The following is a 25,860-nucleotide window of genomic DNA, read 5'->3' on the forward strand; positions in this document are numbered from 1 at the left end:
AAGCATCCCTGATCCCAATGTTCATAGATCGTTCCAGTGTTTTCAAAAATAACATTTGTTTGTATGTAAATCCTCAGGATTGTCACTAATACTGTTGCAGGTGTGTCACCTGGGAGGAATCCAGCACCTGGTGGACCTGCTGGACCACAAGGTGCCTGAGGTCCAGAAGAGCGCTTGCGGAGCCCTGAGGAATCTGGTGTACGGAAAGGCCACCGATGACAACAAAGTGGCGCTGAGGAACTGTGGAGGCGTGCCGGCGCTGCTCCGCCTCCTCAGGAAGACCACAGACAATGAAGTCCGGGAGCTGGTCACCGGTAAGGCTGAGTGGCTGCTGCACTGGTTTTGTGTGTGGGTGTGTATATGTGTGTCTGACAGAGACTGTTTAGATTGTATAAGATTTGTTGCCTGGTGCACCAGCCTGTCAGACTGTATGACTGGCTGGTTGAGTAATTGGTTGTCTGTGTGACTGACTAGCTTGCTGGCTGGTCTGTCTGATCATTGTTTGATTCTGTTTGATGGACTGATTGACTGGTTGGTTTTGTTTTTACTGACTGGCCGACTGTCCTTGTCTGTAGCTTGTTAGTGTGCTTGCATCCTGGTCAGCGGTTGGCTGGTTGTGTTTGACTGACTCACTGTCTGCTTGGTGGTGGATTAATATGTGCACCGGCTGTTGTGTGGGATGTGTGTGGTGGCGGTTTAAACACACGGAGCTCCCGGTGTTGACAGAATGGATCTCTGCTCAGTCCCTGAGACAGATGCTGAGATAATATGTGATGACAACTCTTCATAGACCCACTGTTTAATGCCAGCAGACAGGAAGCTGATGGGTGGCTCAGATTCTCTAATAGAGGGAAAAATAGTCAGCTCACTGATTAGATAGATAGATAGATAGATAGATAGATAGATAGATAGATAGATAGATAGATTGATTGATGCACAGACAGACAGATATACAGAAAGATGGATAGAGAGATAGATAGATGCAACAAAATACCATAGAAAACACCTTTCAGTGATGGTTGGCCTTGAACCAAAGTGTCTTCTTGTAGAGAAGACTAACTCACGTCCTTCCTAGCACCAGCTGTTGCAGACGTCTGTTTGTTTTGTGCGGCGTCCCTGCATGTGTGTGTTTATCCACATCCGCACTGTTTCTTAAAGACAAGCTATGAGATCAGTATTTAAGAAGTGGTGATCAATCCCGGAGTTGATGCCTGTTTTCCCTTTCCGGCACGGTGCAGGCGTCCTGTGGAACCTGTCCTCGTGCGACGCGGTGAAGATGACCATCATCCGTGATGCTCTGACCACGCTCACCAACACGGTGGTCATCCCTCATTCGGGCTGGAGCAGCGCCCCGCACCGCGAGGAGCACAAACACAAGTTTCACTCCTCCCTGCTGCTGCGCAACACCACCGGCTGTCTGAGGTGAGCTACGTAACAAGCGCACCTTCAGCCGGGTGTCCAGGCTGGTTTCATTGATTGTTTTTGTTTTGTTTGTTTGTTTTTGTTAGTCACTTTTCTTGACTGCTGGGTTGTGTTATAGTCACATCTGTCACAGGAATACATCACCATACACACCACAGTATTCATTTTTGTTACGAGCCCTCCTTCCCGGACCCCCACCTCATAAAAGCACCAACAGAGCAAAACATCATCGGGGAAAACTTAGAAAAGTGTTTGAAAATACCAAAACTTTTAACATTTCCGAACAGTGACAACTACCCTTTTGAGAAAAGAAAAATAAAACCGAGAAAGATAAAACCAATCACTTTACTTTCTAAATGGTAGTAAGTAACTTTCTTCCCATGATAATTTATCATGCATGTTTTGTGTAACATTTTGGATGTCTGTGTTGATTGGTATGGAGGCATCTGGGAATATGTGAAGTCAAAATGAGGTAAGAACATACACCGGGCTGTCGCTGTAGATTTGTATGTTTCGCCCGTTGGCCTTTCTTCCGCTCTGATGTCGTGTGAGGAAACCAGGCTTTTATTTTGTGAAGGAGGACGTGACGACACACTTCACAGATGCCAAAATAAAGGCGTCTTCTTAACAGACGTCCTTGCCCCCATCCTCATTTACCAAGCGGGGCGACTTCTCCACTAAGTGACAGGTAGACAGTCCAGGGTTCGCACGCTCTTCTTTACTATGCAAACACGCCATTTTTCCATGTTGGCCTGCTTTATATTGTTGTTGTTGTGTTTTGTTTGTTTTTTTGCCACTGAAATTTTTTGGGGACTTGCAAGTGTATTATCGGTGTCAGGATCACATGACATTGAGTTCAACAGAAAACTTCAGTTGCAAAACATTGCGAAACCTCAGTTGTATTACAGAAGTGAACATGGTCTAGCATAACATTTTCCAGCAAATCCGATAAACAGGACTAGATGTGCCAATTTTTTTTAGCTTTTTGTCAACTTTTCCATTTCAGGTTAATCCAGTTACACACACTGGTGCACCTGCTCTCTTCTCTTGTTGGTTCTGATTCTGTTTTTTTTTTTTTTTTTTTGCTCAAATGCTCCTTGACATCAGTCACTTTGTGAGAAGAGAGTTTTGCCTATTCAGTTTTGCAGCCCGGTTTGGAACAGACATCCGGGGATTTGAACTTGTGACAATGTATTCATGAGACCAAAGTCTACATCTGTCTTCAGTCATAGAAAGCAAATCAGATTGAACAAAGCACCACGATTGGTGAGCGTGTGAAGTTTCCGTGGGAACTGTTGGCATGTGAAATCCATTTCCATTCTGGAAACGCAAGAGTAACTTCTGCATGTGTCGGTTTGTTGAACACCTTCGTTAGCGTCGTCTTGATGGTTTTGCCAACCCGAGGCACAAAAATAAACAAATATGATTTTATAATGCATCAGAGGGCACCACTGAAACGTAATGGAAATGTTGTGCAAGTCTTAAGCATATACTACATACATACATACATACATACATACATATATATATATACATATATATACACACACACATATATATACACACATACATATACACACATATATATACATATATACATATAGGGTTAGATTTTCTATTGGTCAAACAAAATGGCCGTAAATACTATTAAATGCAATGTAGTCCACTTCTATACCAATGAAGTGTGTGCCAGGACAAACTGTTAAAACTCAAATTCATAAAGAATATGAATATTTAATCTTAAACCCGAAATTAGACTATCTGTTGCAGGATAAGTGGAAGCTGATCTCTCAGAATGAAAATATCACACAAGCGTCACGTGTCAGAGTCCATCTTCTGCGTATCTCCTGCATACCAGAGTATCTTCTGCACAGGCTCGGCAGAAAACACTTCTTGGACTTTTTACACATGAAAAATAAGCATTTTCCAAGACGTGGTCATGAGGATTTATTTTATTTTAAATGATGCTCAACTTAATAAGTTTCTCCAGAAGAGGTTAGAAGTATTGATCGATGAAGTTAAAGCCAATTAAAAGCTCAATCTGTGAATTATTTGATCATATAAAACTGAGGTGTATTTACATACAAAACTGATCATTTGCAGTTCGAGATGGTAAAAATAAGCATTTTGCGTCTTTCAACCAGTCGTAAATGAACACATGGACCTGTTTCAGTCCAGTCTGTGCAGACCCCAGTAATGTGTGGTCAGTGGTCCGTGACTAAGAGAGCTGTCAGTCAAGTTGGGAGTGACAGCAGCTTCCAGTCCTGTCGTGTGTGTGTTTGGTCCACGTGTGAATTGAGGATTGCACCTTGAAGTCGGTGTCAGCCCTCTTGAGTTTTGATTCATGTCAGGTCGTTTCCTGCACAACGCAGGACCCTTCGCCGTCTTCCTCCGCGCTCACGCTGCTGGTTTGTACACGTGGACGGTGCAGTCAGAAAGCTCCCAGGGTGCCTCTGCCTGCTCGTCTGCTCTCCACCAGCGGCGGCTGAAGGAGATTCCTATTGGACGATTGGCTCGCTCCTCCACTGTATCCGGGCAGTTTTCTAGTCACCCTGAGGGGGAATTCGCACACTGCATCTCAATTTGAATTAATATAGCTCTGTTGTGTGTGTGTGTGTGTGTGTGTGTGGGGGGGGGGGGGTTCCAAGTTGCTCTTGTGTGAGTGTGGGTGGGTGTGTGTGGGTCTCTGCAAGTGACAAATAATGATACAACCTGTGGGTGTTAATGTGAGACAAAGATTGCAGTTTGTTTGCACAAGTGTGCGCTTGTGTGTGTCTGTGTGCATGTGTGTGTGTGTGTGTGTGTGTGTGTGTGTGTCTGCCCCTGTGTGTATTGTGTGTTTGACACAGGCGATGTGCAAGTATGTGTTTGTGTGTGTGTTTTTGTGTGTTTATCTGGCTTTGTGTGCTCGTGTCTGTTTTTGTTTGTACATGCCAGTACCTGACCGAGCGTCATGTACACGGTAGCGTGTGTGTGTGTGTGTGTGTGTGTGTGTGTGTGTGTGTGTGTGTGTGTGTGTGTGTGTGTGTGTGTGTGTGAGACAGTGATGGCATCTGTGTGTAGTTATGCAGTGTGTGCTCAGTGACATATATAGGATCTATAATCTACTTGTGGGGTGTGTGTGTGTGTGTGTGTGTGTGTGTGTGTGTGTGTGTGTGTGTGTGTGTGTGTGTGTGTGTGTCAGGAACCTGAGTTCAGCAGGCGAGGAGGCGCGGAGTCAGCTGCGTTGCTGTGAGGGTCTGGTAGACTCTCTGCTCTACGTCCTCAAAGCCTGCGTCAACACCTCCGACTACGACAGCAAGGTAGAGCAGCGGTCATAATAATAATAATAATTGATAGAATCCATTTTCCACAAATCATCATAATAAAAGTAATACAATTACTATCACTTAAAGCACTGCTAGTGTTATTAATTATGATCATTTTACACTTCATTTGTATATCTCTCCAGAGGACATTTTACAGAGCAAAATTAAAATAACAGATTATTAGAGAGGCATAAACACAATAGAACTAAATAAACATTACCCCAAACAAGCAAATACTACAGCTGTTACTACTGCAGTACTACTGCTACTACAACAACAACTACTACTACTACTACAGTACAACTGCTACTACCACTACTACTACAACAACACCATTACTACTACTACAGTACGACTGCTACTACTACTACTACAGTGCTACTGCTACTAGTCCTACTATACTAGTACTACTATACTATACTTTACTAGTACTACTATACTATAGTAGTAGTAGCTACTACTACTACAGTACTACAACTATTACTAATACTACTACTGTACTACTAGTACAACAGTACTACTACTACAGTAGTACTGCTGCTAATACTACTATACTGTACTAGTACTACTATAATACAGTAGTAGTAGTAGTAGCTACTACTACTATAGTGCTACTACTACTACAGTACTACTGCTACTACTACTACTACTATAGTACTACTACTGCTGCTATGACTTGCTGAACATGACCATAGAAAGCGCTGATAGTGCTGTAAACTTTAATCCATGTGTGATATATTATTCCTTCCTGGTAAAGTCACGTTGTATAATTCAAAACAAGAAAACTCTCAAATAATGCGGTGCGGCTCCAGAACGACTTCTTAAATGTGAGAACAGAACCTCAGCACTCACTTCATGTGTCATAAAGCAGTAAATATAGTATGTGTGCAATTATTTTAAATGTTCATGTGCTAACAGAAAGCCCTCTCTCACACTGGTACTTAAAACGGATGATTTTGGAGTAAATTGTAACTTATTTAGGAGGTGAACAATGAAGGGAGGGGGGTACCAAGCAAACACGAAGAGGTAAATTAGCTGGAAATTGCAGAGTTAAAGAGTTGAAAGTAGAATTGAAGGGAGCAGGGATAAACCTATGTCACTTTTTCACTGCTCATACCAATTGACCTTTCACAAAGTACCGCCCCAGAACAGTGCTTGTCCAATCCTACCTTAGCAACGGTCCGTCAAGCTTTCAAACACACAACAAAATGCTGAAGCGGTGTGCCTATGGGATCTGCAAATCGGATACTAGGTATCTGAAAAGTTTGGAGGGGGTGTAATTTTCTTTCCCTTCCCGAAACCCAGAACACAAGAAGCGCAATATCGACAATAGATGTCGCAGTATAGCAGACCCCATGGCCAGCTTAATCCATCCAAAATCAACAAAAATACCTGTCTGCTCCAAGCTAAGCTTGCTACTAGCTATTATTGATAGCTAATACAGCTAACGTATTATTCCTGTTACTTTTACCCACACAATGCGCTGATTTCTTCCTTCATGTTTTGGTGTTTTCCGGCTACTTCCTGGATAGTTCTGAAATGCTTGACGGGCATAGCAACAGTAACTAAGGGGGGCGGGACTTTGCGAAAGGTCAATTCCAAGTATAAATTGTTAAGTATCGTCCGATGTCAAGTACTAGTTTGATCCATTATTTTAACTGGACAGTGCAGATTACACCATTAATTTGTGGTCAAAGGGCAAAATAATTGACATAGAATATTTTGTTCCACACCATTAAAGAAACACGAGCCTCCATCCACCAATCATGCAGTAAATCAAGCCGTTTTGTTTGTATTCATGACATGTTCCTCGTTATTTGAGGTATCAGATTTGAGTATTGGGTAAAATCTCTGATACTGATACTCCAATTAGCCTGGTATCGACCTGATGTCCCATACCAGGATCAGTACTGGTGCATCCTCAGCAGTAAGTTTGGCATACATATGAGAAAGTTAATCCATTTTACTGACTGAACATGAGAGAAAGTCAGCCAGTTGTCTGAGCTGTGCTTGGTTTTGTAGCTGACCACATCTCAATTAGCTCATCACACCCAGAATCTGTCTGGGCTTAGCAAACAAACTCTGGACTTACAAACTGTCATTACTGCCCAGTTGAACCACGTGCACAACGTGCGCTCTCCTCCTCAGATAGTGGAGAACAGCGTGTGCACGTTGAGGAACCTGTCCTACCGGCTGGAGGTGGAGATGCCCTCCTCTCGTCTGCTTGGAAACCAGGAGCTGGACGCCCTGCTGGGCTTCTCCTCCCCGGCCAAAGACCTGGACTACCTCTGCTGGGGCAAGAGGAGGCGCAGCAGGAAGAGGAGCGGCTGGCCGGACGACAAGGCAGGGCTCCTACTGCTCCAAAAGAAATGTAGAAATGTCTTGTCAGCTGACTTTGAATAAGAACATTGTCCTTATGTCTGGTTTTTTTTTTTTATGTCCACTGCCTACTTCCACCAGAAATAAATACCATCATCTCCTTCGTTATGTTTTTAAGGAATGGGATGGGGTTGTGCTTTTCCAACCCCTGCGTCTGCAGAGAAGGTTTTGTTTGTAGTCGTATCTTCTTCGGCTTTGTCAGTGGCTTGTTAAAGCAAAGCGGTGTTAATACCCCTGGTGTAGGTTTGATCAAACTTTGCTCATATTTGGCCGGCATGTTGGTTAAGGGTCCCTGCGGATCCTTAAAAAGTCTTAAAACCTCTTAAATTTCTTTTTTTTTAATTCAAGGTCTATAACTGTTTTAATAATGATAATAGTTATTGTTATTATTAAAATTGTTTTAAAATACCTGGAATATTAGGAGGGGGGGGTTTAAATTTTCCCCCTTTTTCTCCCCAATTGTGTCCGGCCAATTACCCCACTCTTCCGAGCCGCCCCAGTCACTGCTCCACCCCCTCTGCTGATCAGGGGAGGGCTGCAGACTACCACATGTCTCCTCCGATACTTGTGGAGTCACCAGCTGCTGCTTTTCACCTGACAGTGAGGAGTTTCACCAGGTGGACTTAACGCGTGGGAGGATCTCACTATCCCCTCAGTTCCCCCTCCCCCTTGAAAAAGTGCCTCAACTGACCAGAGGAGGCGCTAATTCAGCGACCAGGACACTTTCCCACATCTGCCTGACCAAGCCAGAGGTAACATGGGGATTCGAACGGGCGATCCTCGTGTCGGTAGGTAACGGAATAGACCGCCATGCCACTCAGACGTACCGGGGGGTATTAAAGTTATTCGTGGGAAAAACGAATGACTTTATATCTATTTTTGAGTTCAGTTTTTATGTTTCGTTTTTAATTTTTTTATTTGATATTCCAAAACACCCCGACAGTTGTTGCAAGCAACATACAATGCACTTGTGCTAAATAGCATACGCTGGACCTCCGGGGGCAGTGGGACAGGGAGGAAGTAGCTAGCTGGCGACAGATGAGGCAGCAAGCAAAAAGAAAACGTGTGAATGTAAACTCAATCTGAAATGGTTTGAGGACGAAGAATATCGTGAGTGGCTTAAACAACCCAGCAAATCTTGCGAGGTACAATGTGAACTTTTATGCAAAACATTCAAACTGGTGACAATGTTTTATACATAAGTTGAGCCTGTTGCTAGCTTGTTAGAGCTCATTTGCGCCCGAGCTACAGGCTCCATAATGGCCGCTGCTCAGCTGTGCAGTCACCAGACAGCATTCAGTGGTTTTTCTCTGACGGCCAAGTTGTGAAGGCCAGAACCCAGATAACAAAACTGGTGTGGCCCGGACCCGTCCCACACCCGACACTTCATCCAGCCCACATAACGGATGGAGTGATGGCACTTGGGCGATCCACTCCTGTTTTCCAGATCTGGGCCAGAACCAAGCCAATAGCAATGCTGCATGTGCCACATATTTGCTAAAGGTGGCCCATATTTGTTTTGTGATATTTGGGCCATATTCACCATTTACCACACGGGCCACTTCAGGGTCATATCCAGATTACATGTTGCCGAGAGCGCCGCATCTTTGCCAAAAAAGGCCCACATTTGATTTGGCATATTTGGGCCATATTTGCTATTATACATGTGGGCCACTAAAGGCTCACATCCATTTTGTCAGGGCCAGAAGAAGGCCATCAGTGCCGGGAATACTGTGGGTACTGAGTCTCCAAAAGAAAGCAGAAAACTTCACAGAACTAGCAGAGAATATGGCAGGGATGAAAATGATAACAAAATCCAACACACTGAGATGAGCAAAAGAAGTGAGAGAGCAGTTGCTAGTGCTAGATGGTGAAACTGATAAGACGGCTGATGAGCTGTGACACGTGTCATGAGAGACATAGCGTCCACTGACAAACAGGGTCCAATAAACTTCAGATGGTGCCAGAGGCTCTGAAAGGAAATGCACTTATGTTTGGTTTAGATTGTCAACTTTTCCCGTCTCTATAGTGCTTTCCTGTGTGTATTTGATGCTATTGTTTTCCATCTGACATAGTTTTATTTTCATTAATCAATAAGAAGGCTGTCGTCAGCTAATTTGCACAGAAAATTGCTTTTATATTCAATAAAACTCAAATACAGTGTATACTCTATTCGTTGATTTTTTTTATTTTTTTGCTGTGGAAATGGTATTTCTGCCATTTAGAGGTATTAAAAGGGTCTTAAAAAAGTCATTGAATCTGTACTTTAAAAGTGTGCAGATACCCTGTGGTCATCACTATTTCCTAATTCATGTCCATGTTCAGTGTCATGAGTGCAATGCCAGGTAGACACCCACATCCTTATCTTTGTCTCTGTTTATAGGAAGTTATTTAAACAATTAGCTGTACCAAAATACCAGCCAGTACCATCATTCTACTGATCAATCAATTAGTCAAAATATATTGATCTTGCTCTTTGTACAAAAGAATTCAGTAGAATGCACTTTGCAGAAGAACAGGTAAAAACATAAATGAAAAGAAATATATGCATAGAGTATGCAGGTGCACAGAGTTTTACAGAAATATTCCTGCACAGAATGAGACATCACAATGTGTGTTTGCGTGTGTGTGTTTTGGTGTTTTTTTTGTTTTGTTTTTTTCTTAGTGGGATGGCTTGGGGCCGATTCCGGGCTTCTCCCACCCTCTGAGGGGGGCCGAGCAGCTATGGCACCCCATGGTGGTCAAACCTTACCTCAGCCTGCTGGCCGAGAGCTCCAACCCCGCCACGCTGGAGGGCGCCGCCGGGTCCCTGCAGAACCTCTCCGCCGGAAACTGGAAGGTACCTGGTTGTTTTCAAATGTGCTTATCAAGAAGCTTTGAATTTCATATAAACTTTGCAGCCATAGACCACAAACTTCCATTTTTTCAGTTTACTTAACCCAATACACAACAGCAAGAGATTACATGTTTAATGTTAAAAAGTGGTCACTAATAAAGAGGTGTAAAATAATAGTGTTGGTGGGCGACACAGTGGTGCAGTGGTTAGCGCAGTCGCCTCACAGCAAGAAGGCCCTGGGTTTGAGCCCTGGGGTAGTCCAACCTTGGGGGTTGTCCCGTGTGTGGAGTTTGCATGATCTCCCCATGTCTGCGTGGGTTTCCTCCGGGTGCTCCGGTTTCCTCCCACAGTCCAAAGACATGTAGGTCAGGTGACTCGGCTGTACTAAATTGTCCCTAGGTGTGAATGTGCTGGCCCTGTGATGGCCTGGTGGCCTGTCCAGGGTGTCTTCCCGCCTGCCGCCCAATGACCGCTGGGATAGGCTCCAGCATCCCGCGACCCTACATAGGATAAGTGGTTTGGATAATGGATGGATGGATGTGTTAGTGATGGTGATGATGATGGTGGCGAAGATATATATCTTAACTGTGTTGGTGACTGTGTGTATGGAGAGAGTTTTAAGTATGTAATGTTTTATGGTGTCAGACACTTAATTAATCTGATTCATGCACATTTGAGTTCAAGTCCCATGTCTTTCATTGTTTCTTGCTGGGAGAATTTCCCCTTGGAGATAATGTTGAAAGGTCAGATGCACGTGTGTTTGTGTTTTTGTTCGTGTGTGTATGTGTGTGTAGTTCTCAGCCTACATCCGTGCAGCAGTGAGGAAGGAGAAGGGTTTGCCCATCCTGGTGGAGTTACTGAGGATGGACAACGACAGGGTGGTGTGCTCGGTGGCGACGGCGCTCCGAAACATGGCACTGGACATCAGGAACAAGGAGCTCATAGGTCAGCACACACACACACACAAACACACACACACACGCGTGCACACACACGTGCACATATACATATAACAACACACAGACTGATACAAACCCCCACACACACAATGTTGCACACCACACATACACACATGTGCATATACACATACAAAACAGACAGTTACAGATGCACACACACAATATTATATACACATATGCACACAGACAATCAAAATACTGTATGTATGCATATGACACATACATGTAACACAGGCACATACACGAACATACACACATACACACACACATGCCAGCAAAAAACAGCATATATGACAAACACCACACACACACACGTATACACACACACATAACCTTCATCCGCTCTCCCGCAGGGAAGTACGCCATGCGGGACCTGGTGAACCGGCTGCCCGGTACCAGTCCCTCGGTGCTGTCAGATGACACGGTGGCGTCGGTCTGCTGTACGCTACACGAGGTCACCAGCCGCAACATGGAGAACGCGAAGGCTCTGGCCGACAGCGGCGGCATCGAGAAGCTGGTGGACATCAGCAAAGGCCGGGGGAAGGGGTATGGATCAGTGCTCTATCTTTCTCTGGCTAAAAAAAACTTATTTGACTTAAATGTTGATTATATGTGCTGTATGTGTGGATGGATAGCTGAGAAAAAAAATGTTGTCAAAGATTAATTCATTATTCTTTCGCCCTGCTATTTTACTTTCAGTGTGTTAAGTAACCTATGAATGACTTTTTAGCCAAGCGCGACTCTCAGGTTTTTTTTTCCAGATATTTGCTTTCTTCTTTGAGAATATAACTCATTATTCATACACTACAGCACATTCAAAACTGCATTAATTCGTAAAAACACCTTGTTTTATGAGATTGTTCCATGCAAGAGGTCCTTTTACAGTGATTGGATAAAGATCTGTATAGCTATAGGTTATTACCTACAATTTGCATGACCATTCGTTGCTGCTGACGTGTGTCTGTGTGTGTCTGTGTCTGTGTGTCTCCCAGGTACTCTATGAAGGTGGTGAAGGCAGCAGCTCAGGTGTTGAACACACTCTGGCAGTACAGGGAGCTGAGGAACCTCTACAAACAGGTGAGGTGTTCATGTGCTCCACGCCTGCATGGAGGTCATTGTAAATTGATTTGAAACCGATTTGGGACCTTCATGCAAAGTTCTGTTATGAGCTGGTCTCTCTGGCTAGTTCAAAAAGACAATTTTGGGGCATCCTGGTTGCCTAGCTGTCTATTCCGTTGCCTACCAACACAGAGATCACCGGTTTGAATCTTCGTGTTACGTCCGGCTTGGTCGGACGTCCTGACAGACACAATTGGCCGTGTCTGCGGGTGGGAAGCCATTTGTGGGTATGTGTCCTGGTTGCTGCACTAGCACCTCCTCTGGTAGGTTGGGGCGCCTGTTCAGGGGAGAGGGGGAACTGTGGGGAATAGCGTGATCCTCCCACGCGCTGCGTCCCCCTGGCAAAACTCCTCACTGTCAGGTGAAAAGAAGCCGCTGGCAACTCCACATGTATCGAAGGAGGAAAGTGGTAGTCTGCAGCCCTCCCCGGATCGGCAGAAGGGTGGGGAGTAGTGACCGGGACGGCTCAGAAGAGTGGGGTAATTGGACAGGTACAACTTTGGCTCCAGAGGTGCATCCATAAAAAGCCGTCTACATTTTGTACAGCAAATACCTTCTGGGCCCTATTTTCAGATAAGTTTTATGTATTTACTATGATGGAATATTATAGAAGAGATCTTGCAGTGTTAGAGACCTATATGTCAATTGTTATTGGGTCTGAACTCATCTAACTCACTTTTTCTTTGTAGGACGGTTGGAACTACACCCATTTCATCACCCCTGTGTCCACCCTGGAGCGTGACCGCTACCGTTCTCAGCCAACCCTCCCTACCAGCCCACCTCAAATATCCCCTGTTATCCAATCAGGTGAGAGATCTGGCCATTTAGGAATGCTGGAACAAGATTAGTTGTTGGGAGCTGTCACTGAAAAGTACAGCTGCTGCCAGCTTTTGTTTCCATGACAATATATGAGAAAATATGGTGACAGGGATGAATGCCAGCCATAATTTTAATGAACCTCAACTTTGTTAACATTTTAATTTAACAGGCACATGCAATATTCCCACTGTCCTAAGCTAGTACTAGAAAGTGTAAAAGGATATATTTTAATTAACTTAACATGGTACAATCTCATTATATTTATAGATACTGAGGTGGTACCTTTTTCCTGAACAATTTGATAGTCATTTACTGTGGTGCTCTATTTTATATAACATGTTGTCATATGATGTTTATGTTTAATATTTTTAAGTTTTGTCCAAAACAGGTTCCCCCGAGAAACAATTAAGTAACGTCTTGAAAATGAAGTCTTGAATTAAAGCCATATAAATGCCATACCATCATACCATTTATTTTGTAAAATGTAAGAAATTGCTGCTTAAAAATAGCTGCTTTGTTAGCAGACATCTGAAAGGGAATATTAACTATGATATCAACAAAAGATAGATTTTAATTTTTTGCTAGAATGGATGAATTATTAATGAGATATCTTTAAATGTTGTTCGTAGTTGTCATTTTCAGCTGAAAAATCTTTGTTTTTGTTTTTTAATCAGGTGGTAGTGCGACATCCTCACCAGCGATGCTAGGGATAAGAAGACACAGTTCAAACTACCAGAGGGCACAGTCATCTATGCAACTTGACACATTTTATGGGGACAACAGTTTACACAAACATCCATACACAGGTGAGTTGTGATTGGCTGATGACATGGTGTCCCTCAGGGATCTGTGTACAGCCCACAGGATGTTCTCTGCACAAATGCCATAGATGTAGATTTTATTTGAGGTTTTATTATATTTTTCAGACATGGAACACTTTTTTAATGAGGCTTGAGGAGTGGAATATTGTCTCTTACAACACTTTTAACAATCACAGTCCTGAGACAGTCAGTGTTAATTTTTAGTTCATAATTGCTACAACACATTATCTGAGGATATTTAAGGTTACACTTCTATATTTCTTTCTCATAAGACTCAAAACTCAGTGAGCTTTGTTTGCAGAAATTTATACATCACAATAAAGTTTTGATAACTTGTTTATATACTCTGTAATATATGTATTTCTCTTTCACTTGATATCTTAGAAATAATTCTTATCACTGGACTTGTTTAGGCAGTTATTGCCATAATCAAGGCTGAACTTTGTTTTTTCTTTTGTTTTTGTTTTCATACATCAGGGTCTGAAAAGAAAACCCCATATTTCATTGGGACATATTTGTCTCAGTCAGGAGAGGATCTGAGAAGGTCCCAGGTAAGATAATTCAGCTTTGAAGTGCCATTCAACAATCAAAACTCTGACCAGTCTCTCTGAGACACTAAAATTACCACCACTTAATATAATTGCACATTTTAGTCACATTCCCCTATGTTACACTAAGGATGTTATAGATAAATCTGTATTTTGAATTATTGTGCTTTTGAAATAAGATAATACAAGCATTTTCTTTTTCAGAAATGAAACATTCATCGTAAACTATACTGTAACTAAGTCAGTGATGTGGAACCATAATAACCATGCCTCTGTACCATGTCTACATAGATATACTGGAAAACAAATAACTGAATCAGTAGAGAGCAACACATCTTATTAGATTTGATGGGCATGGTCGTAGACGAGTCTAATAAGTCTGTACATAATTACAAAGAATCTGGTTCATTTGAAGTGTTTAAAGCTACAATCCCTAAGATTTTGCATTATTTTATCAATTTGAAATGTGATCCCAATATGCCGATTCTGTTGGACAGTCAATCTTGGACTATAAACATGGTGTGGCAGCCGTTGTAACTTGTCAGCTCACCAGTAAATAGTATGCACCCATATAAAAATGAGATCCTTGGACCAAAGCCAATGCTGGCAGTCTTGACTTCATCAAACCACATCGCCATATTGTTCTACAGTAATATTGTCATGGCCACATCAGCATCGTGTTTCAGCCTTTTTCCTGCTGGAGTGTTTCCCGAAACATACCTTTACAGTTGCACCAGTGTTTGTCCTGCCCTGCAAAAAACATTCAACAGCAGTATATGGAGACTGGAGTGTCTCCAGTCACGGTAAAGATGACAGTTAGTACTATTCAATCTGACTCCGTGGTCCAGATGGATAAAATAACAATTTTTTCATGGAGAATAGTTTCTAAATGGAGCTTTAAGGATCTCAGTCAGTTTCATCAGTTTTTTTTCTCCTCCTCCCAGCACCCAGAGCCATTTTACGATGAGCCCGACAGAAAGAACTACAACAGCTACAGAATGTACCTGTCGTCCCCGCAAGGGTACGGGGAGGAGCATTACGAGGACGAACCAGTCCACCTGACCCCGTCCTCCCCAGATGGCTATGCTGGCCAGTCCCTCAGAATCAAAGCCAACACAAACTACGTGGACTTCTACTCCACCACACGGAGGCCTTCACAGCGGGCAAACAAGTACACCGGCTCCCCTGACTCCTGGGTGTAGAAAAAAAAGACACAATCGCGGTGTACCCTTTAACTTCAGTGTCCATGGGCGTTTTTGTGTTCGGGGGCAGCGCACGTTGGTTGTGTTGTGTGAGCGTGTCGGGTGTGTTTGAGAATGCATGTGAATGTGTATGCATCTGTGTTGACGCTGTACTGAATGGCCAGGGCTGGGTTTTCTGACAAGCATCCTTTTTTGAGTTACTTCCTTTTTGGTCCATTGTAAAGGAAATTGGACCAAAGGTGATCTCAGTCAAAAGATGCTCTCCTGAAAAAACCCAAATCCCCACCTTCGCGGTTTACCAGTGTTTGTAACATTGAGTGAAGGTTTTTCTTTTCTTTTCTTTTCTTTTTGTTTTGCTCTCTCTGCGGTAAAATGTGCAGTGTGTGTTGGCTTTATAACATAAATATGTCGCGAACACAAGAAAAAAGGAACAGAGAGAAATTAATAATCTATGGATTTGGTGGAAAAAAAACACAGAGCTGGATCAAATTTTATGTGCCAATAATTCTTAGCATCTGATCCATCCATTTGACCTACAGGTATGCTTTCATCACACAATGGGTGTCAGAACATTTACACAGTAACAAGTTTATTATGTGAAAATCAGTTTTGTGTACTCTTTTGTGACTGATGACTTGACTGCCCACCTGTTGTGGCAGTATGAGTTTCTTCAAACCCCACCCTTCGAGTATCACAAGAAAAAGTAAAACGAGCACTGAAAATTATTTGCAAATACCCTTTGACCCAGATCTAGAAAAGACAAGACAAATGTTAAGGCGTTTAACGTTGAACGTTGTGTGCAGATGAACTGATTCAACTTTCTGTGATCACTGGCAAACATCTGCTCGCCGGGCCCGCTGAGACTCAGAGAACCAGGGTTGCATTAGTAACCCCATATGTATCATTCAGTATGTGAAATGTGACAAACGTAAAGACCTATTTGTACAAATACAATGGTTAAACTGTCTTGTTACATTGTTGTAATCAATATGTAAAACTTTCTATGTGATTGTGTGAATTTTTTTTATTATTATTTATCTATTTGATTATTTATTTATTTACTCGTGACCTGACCAAAATACCCCGTTTGTCTGTTCTGTCCAAAATCGATGAAGATGATGTGCAATGTTAAGGAGGGAAATCTGTGTATAGGGATTAAAGGTTGTATCACAAGATATGCGTTGCTTTGTGAGTGTCTATTTGGAAAAACAGCCATATTGAGTCTAGTCTACAACTAGTCAATAGAAGCGATGTTTTGTCTCACCAAGAGAAAGTATAACTGCTTGCAGACGATGGATATCTCATTTAAGTCGGCAAAGACATTGAAAGTTAAATAGACATGTCTTTATTAGCTTTAGTTTTGCATTAAATATATAGACAGACGTTAACGATGTCACAATGAAAAGTAGCAAGGGTACATGATAACAGGGTAAATTAACTTGAAAAAGTTACAATCTCATAATTTACATCATGTCAGGATAAATTGACTGTGATTGCGCGTACTTGCATTCATTTACAAAGCACTCATCCATGGACTGCTTCTCCATTTGTCCTCAGTTATAGTTTTGGCAAAATATTCCCACTAAAATGACTTATGCTCCATGCATTTTCATCAGTCATTTACTGCGGGCTGTTCATTGATCTGACTATGGTTGTCTAGTTTAGCTGAATCTGCCACAATCAGACCAACAACTCATAATCTGTTTTACAAAACAAACGCTGAAAAGATGGGCAGATAATAACCGGGCTTGGAACTGGGGACATGTTTGTCATATCTACGTGCTCTATGGAAGTCTGTCTGAAAGAGTTCCAGATCACATAGTCTCCTCCTGTGTGGATGCAGAAAACTTTTTATGTCAATTGTAAATGGAGGCGAAGGGATTCTCAAGGCACACATTCTTGCCAGAGGAAAAATACAACGTATTTCCAATTAAAAAGAAAAAAAAAACTGGTCTAATATGAGAAGTCAAACTGTTGGGGCTCCCTGGTGCAGGCTGTTTGGTTTTGCTTTGGTTTGAGACGGATGCAAGATACTGCAAGTCCACAAGTTTCTGACTGGCTGATCAGAGGCTCGACAGGTAGGACTCGGTTCAGTGCATACCTGACTCAATTCACTAAACCATGACAGCAAAACGTACAAGGAAGACAAGCCTGCTGCTCCTCGTGCGTTGAACAGACAGGTTTGTGATTTGGTAAATCCACTGCAGTGACGTCAACGTATCACTTACTTTAAATGGATGTAGACGGTCGGAGGTTAAGAAAACTTTTGGATTGTGTAGATTTACAGTGAGATCATACAAATGAGTTCCCCAGAAGGTCACTCACGGGTCAGGGATTTGCATTTAATCCAAGTTGTTCTTTAAAAAAAAGTGTTCCTAATTTTACTTTTTTAAATTCAGGATTTTTGAGTTTTGGCTGCGCTGAAAAAAAAGCCTTGTTTTACATTTTTGTTCTGAGCCCCACTCTCTGGATCCTCGGTCAATAATGCTTGACTGTGCTCCAGCAACACGATTTAAGATGTCCCGTTCATGCAACACAAACATAATATTGAAGTAACACCGATGTGACAGCACAGCATGTTACTCTGTCTAGGATGCATCTGACTGGCTGGTCAGCGTCCCAACAGATATCCAGAGCAAGAATCCAGTCCATTCAATGACCGTGCAACACTTTCGATGGCCTTTCAATTCAGCGTCACAACAGCACCCTCTAACGGTAAAAACATGCACTTGCCTCTTGCCTTAGCTGAGATCGAGTGTATTTATTTGTGAAATGTGTTTACTGTTTGGCTTTATGTCACCAGATAAGAAATAGAAGAATGGGCTTTTATACTGGGGATGAGTTGATTTTTAAAAAAATGTGATGACTGAATAGTTCAGCACAATTTGGAAGTATCTCTTCATTCGCCAAGATAAAACAGTAGTGCTTGTTGATATTCTTAAGTGAGAAATTCACTTTTTTGGTATGACCTTGAACGAAGGCGTGGTTCTTTATGAAACCCTCCTGTCAAACTCTGGAGCATCGTTCATAAACTCTATCCTTAACATCACTCAAATGAGCAACTTAGAGAATTCGAACATCTGCAACGAGGACGAATATACTTGTGCCTACTCTCAGCTTCCCCTCTTAGAGCTGGCTGAGTTTTGTATGTTTGATATTTCCACCGAATTCCTTCGATTGGTAAAAAAAATGCGACATTCATCTCTTGGATCGATATATACATACGTTTTGAAGTGTGATCGATCACAGAAAAAGAAAATGCAAGAGCATCATGGTAACCCACTGGTAAATTATTTTTTCTTCATAAACTGCAGTCATTTGGCTTTTACTCACAAAGTTCGTGTTTGGGAGCCTTTCATAAACGAGACCCCTGACGTCTACATCCAGCCAATGAAAATAAGCTGCGCCACATTTCCGTATCAACATATATACACAACGGGCAGGATATGACGAAGGGTGGGCGGGCTCTCTGAGATGTGACGGTGTGTGGAAGTGGCCTCCTATTGGTGGTTAAGGAGGAGGGGCGGGGCTGGCCGGAACACACACAGGAAATGAGCAGTGGGCATGCGTTTCAGAGGGGTCACGAGCCATCTGAAAGACAGAAGCAAGTTGAGGTTATTGTCAAGTCCTTTCTTTTGTGGTTTCATAATATCTGTGAATTCTAAGCTCAACAAATCTAAAGGTTTTAGACTCCGCGTCGCCACGTATAACCGGAAGACTTTCCACGTCATACTCATCGGCCCCAGGGAGACTACCTGCCTCGTCTCTCTCAATGACCACCGTGGCATCCACAAAATGGCCGAAGGTAAGCGGGTTTCAACTGTCTTCGGTGACTCTCACACTTACAAGCAAAGAGGGCAGAGTTCATCAGTGGACGCAGCTGGTGTATTCCTGCGGGAATACGCTTAGAGTAATACAGCTGCATATTTAAGTGTGTATCGCTGTTTGTCTGCCGGGAACATGCACGGTTGTTTTCTGGTTTCTGCGGCTTCAGTGTGTCATGATGAGCCTGCTCACGGCATCTCAGGTCAGGCAACTTTAATCAGTGATCACAGCTTTGACCTGGATTCACCTGCTGTGCCCCATCTCTGTCTAACTGGGGGGGGGGGGTAACTTTCCTTAGTGGCTCTTCCTTCAATCTTAACCGCAGTCGTGACACTTGACCTTGAAAATGCACAAAAGGAAGCCACAAAAGTGCTGTTTTCTTAGGTGGGCAGAGATTATCCTAACATCTTGCAGGCTTGATGTAAATGAATTATTTAAGCATGAAGACAAGTTCGTTCTTGGCAAGTGTTATGGTGTGAACACATTCATCTCCCAGCAAAAGAGACCCATCGTTCTTTTAGTGTTTTCACATATAACCCTTTGAGAAGTATAAACCTGATTCCGTTATTTTAGATAGTTTGTTTCACATTGCCAATTACCAAGCACACATTTTGGTTAAGATTCAACTCAAAATGAGGAAACTGCAACATGAGAGCAATGCATTGTGGGTTCAAACCAGGATGTTTTAGTTGACTGGTAGCTTATTTATGAGCTAAAGTGGTGATAGACTTTGACAGAGAGAGAGAGAAAGCAGAATTTGTGAGTCCACCCATCCATCCATTATCCAAGCTGCTTATCCCAATCGGGGTCATGGGATGTTGGACCTATCCCAGCAGTCACTGGGCAGCAGGCAAGGAGACACTCAGGACAGGCTGCCAGTCCGTCACAGGGCCGACACATTCACACCTAGGGACAATTTAATGTGGCCGATTCACCTGACCTACATGCCTTTGGCTGCGGGAGGAAACCCACGCAGACACGGCGAGAACATGCAAACTCCACACAGAGGACAACCCAGGATTACCCCCAAGGTTGGACAACACCGGGGTTCGAACCCAGGACCTTCTTTCTGTGAGGCGACTGCGGTAACCACCGGGGCACCGTGCCACCCTTTATTTTTGTGACTTTGTGGATAAAAGGCTCATAAGGACAAAGTTGCTATGTATTGCCATTTATGCTCAATTGCTTTGGTGTTTTGATGCTGGAGAATTTAGAGCTCTAAAGTGATCCAAACATCCATTTAAACCCACAATGCATTGCATCATGATGTTATTTTCTCCCTAATCTGGTCCGAAATTACTTCCTGCACCATGTAATTGAAGCCCCAGAAAGTTGAATCAGTTCATCTGGACACAAAGGTTCTCTTCAGCTTTCTGGGATTTCCTTACCTGGATTATTGAGCATGCATCAAGACATCTAATTGAAGGTGAACTGAGACACCCATTTGTGGTGAACCTTTTGGACTAGTGTGAAACACACCTGAGTCTAAATAGATCGCTCACACTCGTCAGAAAGATCTGAATCTGACAAAAAGTTTCTAAAGTATGGATAAAATTATGTACATGTGAGAGACACCTTCAAGTCCTTACCGCGGGGTTTGGTTTACTTGTTAAATTGGTTAAAGGTGTGGGTGTAGAGCCCTCCGACTCTGATGGCGTTTGCTGTTGGGGAAAACAACGGGTGATGGCCTGGCCGGATCGGCTTTGCTAAAATAAACAAAAAGAAATTGAGTTATTCATTAAGTCAGATTTTTTCTTTGGTATTTCCTTTTGAAATTGGTGCAGAGGTGTGTAGTTACACAGTGGAAGAGGTGAATTATTCCTGAGCCTAACTGACATTAGATTGCTTTGCTTGTGGTAAAGTAAAGTAGAATTTTGTCTCATTTCATCTCATCATCGGGGTCGGGTCATGGTGGCAGCAAGCTAAGTGGGGCACTCCAGATGTCCCTCACCCCAGCATCACCCTCCAGCTCCTCCTGGGGGTCCCAAGGTGTTCCCAGGCCAGATTGGACATGTAGTCCCTCCAGTGAGTTCTGGGTGTACACCAGGGTCTCCTCCCAGTTGGACGTGCCCAGAAAACCTCCAAAGGAAGGCGCCCAGGAGGCATCCTAATCAGATGTCCGAACCACCCCAACTGGCTCCTTTCGACACGAAGGAGCAGTGGCTCTACTCTGAGCTCCCTCCGGATGTCTGAGCTCCTCACCCTATGTCTTTCTAAATTTATTTCTGAGTTTTCCCTTTTTCTCCCAATTTAGTGGCCAATCGATCCCTATTTTAATTCAAACACCCACCCTCGTACTGCATGCGTTCGCCAACTGCATCTCTCCGGCCGGCAGTCTTGAGGGAGACGCCTCCCCACTTTCATGACAAGGCGACTCTAGGCTGAACCACTGCTTTTTCCGACACACACAGAGATGCATTCATGTGATGAACACAAGCCGACTCCGCCCCCCTCCCGAAGACAGTGCTGCCAATTATTGCTGCTTCATCGAGTCCGGCCATCGTCGGATCTGACGAGACCGGGGCACGAACCCCGGTCCCCAGTGGGCAACTGCGTCGACACAAAGCCGATGCTTAGACCGCTACACCACCGCGGACCCCTCCTCACCCTATCTCTAAGGCTGAGCCCAGACACCCTATGGAGGAAACTCATTTCAGCCGCTTGTATCCACCATCTCACCCTTTCAGTCACTACCGAAAGCTCATGAACATAGGTGAGGGTTGGAACGAAGACTGATTGGTAAATTGAGAGCTTTGCCTTCCAGCTCAGCTCCCTCTTCACCACAATGGTCCGGTACAACGTCCACATTACTGCTGATGCTGCACCAATCCGCCTGTCAATCTCCCGCTCCATCCTACCCTCACTCATGAACAAGAGGCAACACCTCCATACCCAACCTGAAGGGGGCAATCCACCGTTTTCTGAATTTTGCGCCACAGTAAAAACACTGTAGTTGTATTACATGATGATTAGGGAATTTTTGTGCCCTATATTGACCAATGTCTCCAAACTCAACTCCAAGTTGATGAAAAATGGGACTGAAATTAATTTAGCTGACCTAAATGGAGCTGAACTAAAATGAGTTGAGCTGTGATTAGGAGGTTTAGACAACTCGACCTCAATAAACATCAAGTGGAAATGACTTTACTGCTTTTCTAATAAGAAAGGTGATCTTTTTTTCTTTTTCTTTTTTCTTTTTTGCAGATCTGGAGCATATCGTCCCCGTTTCAGTCAGAGCAACTCAGCTATTTGTCAAACTGCTTTCATAGCTTTGTCAATGAATGCATCTGCATATATGCAATGACTGTACTTATAGTATACTATATTAAGGTGTCAATTAGGCATCGTGGTGCAGTTAAATAGCCCCGCCTCTTTTATCAGGGCCAGTTTTGATTGGTGACTAACCCAGCCACTGAGGATGCACAAGCCAGTGCATCCTTAGTGCCGGTCCCAAGCCCGGACAAATGGGGAGGGTTGCGTCAGGAAGGGTGGAGGTATGCACTAGAGAGAAGAGGAATGAAAGTCAGTAGGAGCAAGACGGAATACCTATGCGTGAATGAGAGAGAGGACAGTGGAATGGTCAGGATGCAAGGAGTGGAGGTGACAAAGACATCTGAGTTTAAATACTTGGGGTCAACTGTCCAAAGTAACGGGGAGTGCAGTAGAGAGGTGAAAAAGAGAGTGCAGGCAGGTTGGAGTGGGTGGAGAAGTGTGTCAGGAGTGATTTGCGACAGAAGGGTACCAGCAAGAGTTAAAGGGAAAGTTTACAAGATGGTTGTGAGACCAGCTATGTTATATGGTTTGGAGACAGTGGCACTGACGAAAAGACAGGAGGCGGAGCTGGAGGTGGCAGAGTTGAAGATGCTAAGATTTTCACTGGGAGTAACGAAGAAGGACAGGATTAGGAACGATTATATTAGAGGGACCGCTCAGGTTGGACGGTTTGGAGACAAAGCAAGAGAGGCAAGATTGAGATGGCTTGGACATGTGTGGAGGAGAGATGCTGAGTGTATTGGGAGAAGGATGCTGAATATGGAGCTGCCAGGGAAGAGGAGAAGAGGAAGGCCAAAGAGGAGGTTTATGGATGTGGTGAGGGAGGACATGCAGGTGGCTGGTGTGACAGAGGAAGACGCAGAAGACAGGAAGAAATGGAAACGGATGATCCGCTGTGGCGACCCCTAACGGGAGCAGCCGAAAGTAGTAGTAGTAGAGTTTTGATTGGTGACTGAGGCTGACTAGATTAGACAGAGGGGTCCGCCTTCTTCCACTGTCGACCAATGACACTTGTGCTTTTTCCATGACAGGGGAGAAAGGAGGTGGTGGCGGGGTTAGCCTGAACCTTTACTCTTCTATCTTCATTAACATTGTTGGCAAGACATGACTGACTTTTGCCCATAAAAAAAAACTACTGCAATCCTGTGACAGATCTTATTGGCTGAGAGTCAGGACAGGGCGGAGCATTTGTTTGAGTCAGGTTGGTGAACTAGTGTCTGCTCGAGTCTTCCCTCCTGTTCTCACCGATCTGCGCGGAGTGACCCCTCCTGGCCATGTTCTTGGCCCTGACGGCCTCCTTGATGCGGTCCACCTCCTGCTGGTAGCGCTTGCGGTCCCTCATGGCATTCTCCTTGGCCTCCTTCAGGGCGTTCTCCAGAGCTTTGACTCGCTCCGCCGTGGCACGCAGCCGTTTCTCCAGCTTAGGAAGCTCACAGCGCAGGTCGGCATTGTCGCGCACCAGCTGGAAAGGAGGAGAGGTGAGTTATCCTACTTTCACTCTAGGCTTGTCAGGTTTTTTTATGTTTTACCACCTGATGTACTAAATGACTGCAGTAAGGTAAGACAGGATAGGTTACAGAAAGTACTTGGTAACGTATCGAAGAGTAAGGGCATTTGCCTTTTCATTTTCAAAGACCATGCCACCCTTTCTGGTGGAGAAAATTGAAATGCAAATCTATTGTGTGAAACGATGTTTTAAAAAAGCTGTTTTTGGGCATCCAGGTAACATAGCGGTCTATTCCGTTGGCTACCAACACAGGGATCGCTGGTTCGAATCCCCGTGTTATCTCCGGCTCGGTTGGGCGTCCCTACAGACACAATTGGCCATGTCTGTGGGTGGGAAGCCAGATGTGGGTATGTATCCTGGTCACTGCACTAGCGCCTCCTCTGGTCGGTCGGGGCGCCTGTTTGGGGGTGGGGGAGGGGAAACTGGGGGGAATAGCGTGATCCTCCCACGCGCTACGTTCCCCTGGTGAAACCCCTCACTGTCAGGGGCTGGTGGCTCCACATGTATCGGAGGAGGCATGTGGTAGTCTGCAGCCCTCCCCGGATCGGCAGAGGGGGTGGAGCAGCGACCGGGATGGCTCGGAAGAGTGGGGTAATTGGCCGGATACAATTGGGGAGAAAAAGAAGAAGCTGTTTTTACATCCACTGTTAGCACTAACGACATCAGCGGCAGTAATGATGATTATAATTTGATGAAGATGACCTTGATCACACACTCGCCTTCGTTAATCAGCTAAAATGCAACAGTCAGAGGTCACTGTACCTGTTTATGGACCTTGGTGAGCTGCTCCAAGTTGTTCTCCAGGAAGGAAATCTTTTGTTTCTGGGCAACACCACTAATCCCCTCCTCACAGTCCATCTCTGCACTCTGAACACACACACACAAAAGAGAGTTATGCATCGAGTGCTGATGTCCAGCCGAGTCAAGCTCAGCCTGAATTAGAAAAGGTTGCATCAGTAAAAGTTGGCTTCCGGTAGAAGGAGGAAGAAGGGAGCAGTTTGTGGTGGAGGAGGAAGAGGAGAAAGACACTTTCCATTAAACACTGCAGTACCTTCTTAACCCGCGTGGTGAGATCCTGAACGAACAGTTTCCGGAGGTTGTGTAGTGTTTGGAGTTCCTTGGCCTGGAAGAGGATGAACGGAGGCCAACGGCAAGGGTTTGAATCCAGAACATTAAATATGCAACAGAAAGAGCAGCAGAATCTACTTACTGGCATATGATAATAATAATAATAAATGAGTCTCAGTTTTAAGTGAATGATCTGCATCATTTGTCTGTGCATAGTGATATGTGTAGTCTGTCTGTATGTGGAGTCAGGTATTGTGTGGTGTCTATCGTGAGTTCATTCCCTTCGTATTGTATTTGAGGTATTAGTACTACCAGTATTTACTGTGAAACCATTAAACTTGCCAGTATGTCTGTGTACTAATGTAGCTGTGACAGCGTCCCCTGTATATTTGTGGGGTAAAGTGGACTCAGACTGTTGATTTTCATCCAGACGGACGTGACTTACCACAGTTTCCTCCAGACCCTTCAGTTCCTCCCTGGCCTGCTCTCTCTGCTCATCCAGGAGTCTGAGAGACAGACAGACAGAAAGAGGATAGGGGGAGAGGGACAAAGGGGAGGGAGAGCGAGAGAGACAAAGGAGAGAGAGGGAGAAAGACAGACAGAGAAAGGAGAGACACAGAAAGAGGAGAGAGAAGGGGGAGAGAGAGAGAGAAAGAAAAGAGGGGAGGAGAGAGACAGACGAGAGAGAGAGAGACAAAGGGGGGAGAGAAAGACGAGAGAGAGACAGAGACAAAGAGGAGAGGGAGAGAGACAGACAGAAAGAGGGGAGGGGGA

General features: G+C 44.0%; 2 protein-coding genes across 2 annotated transcripts in view; one reads left to right on the forward strand and one right to left on the reverse strand.

Moving 5' to 3' along the window:
• Positions 1-16,581, forward strand: part of LOC130131276 (plakophilin-4-like) — a 51,416-nt gene extending 34,835 nt beyond the window's left edge. Inside the window, exons 11-22 of the mRNA XM_056300900.1 lie at positions 101-314; positions 1,239-1,422; positions 4,607-4,724; positions 6,879-7,073; positions 9,775-9,948; positions 10,740-10,890; positions 11,258-11,450; positions 11,897-11,981; positions 12,713-12,830; positions 13,517-13,648; positions 14,141-14,214; positions 15,156-16,581. Coding sequence (XP_056156875.1) covers positions 101-314; positions 1,239-1,422; positions 4,607-4,724; positions 6,879-7,073; positions 9,775-9,948; positions 10,740-10,890; positions 11,258-11,450; positions 11,897-11,981; positions 12,713-12,830; positions 13,517-13,648; positions 14,141-14,214; positions 15,156-15,413 — 1,896 coding nt within the window. The 3' untranslated portion in view covers positions 15,414-16,581. The remainder of the gene's footprint in view (positions 1-100; positions 315-1,238; positions 1,423-4,606; positions 4,725-6,878; positions 7,074-9,774; positions 9,949-10,739; positions 10,891-11,257; positions 11,451-11,896; positions 11,982-12,712; positions 12,831-13,516; positions 13,649-14,140; positions 14,215-15,155) is intronic.
• Positions 16,582-16,760: 179 nt separating this feature from the next.
• LOC130131319 (kinesin heavy chain-like) overlaps positions 16,761-25,860 on the reverse strand; it is a 37,429-nt gene continuing 28,329 nt past the window's right edge. The window contains exons 21-26 of the mRNA XM_056300967.1: positions 25,532-25,592; positions 25,070-25,141; positions 24,781-24,885; positions 23,757-23,973; positions 20,828-20,944; positions 16,761-19,004 (exon numbers count right to left, since the gene is read on the reverse strand). Coding sequence (XP_056156942.1) covers positions 20,841-20,944; positions 23,757-23,973; positions 24,781-24,885; positions 25,070-25,141; positions 25,532-25,592 — 559 coding nt within the window. The 3' untranslated portion in view covers positions 16,761-19,004; positions 20,828-20,840. The remainder of the gene's footprint in view (positions 19,005-20,827; positions 20,945-23,756; positions 23,974-24,780; positions 24,886-25,069; positions 25,142-25,531; positions 25,593-25,860) is intronic.

Source organism: Lampris incognitus, chromosome 21 (assembly GCF_029633865.1).
Source record: "Lampris incognitus isolate fLamInc1 chromosome 21, fLamInc1.hap2, whole genome shotgun sequence".
Classification (NCBI taxonomy): Eukaryota; Metazoa; Chordata; class Actinopteri; order Lampriformes; family Lampridae; genus Lampris; species Lampris incognitus.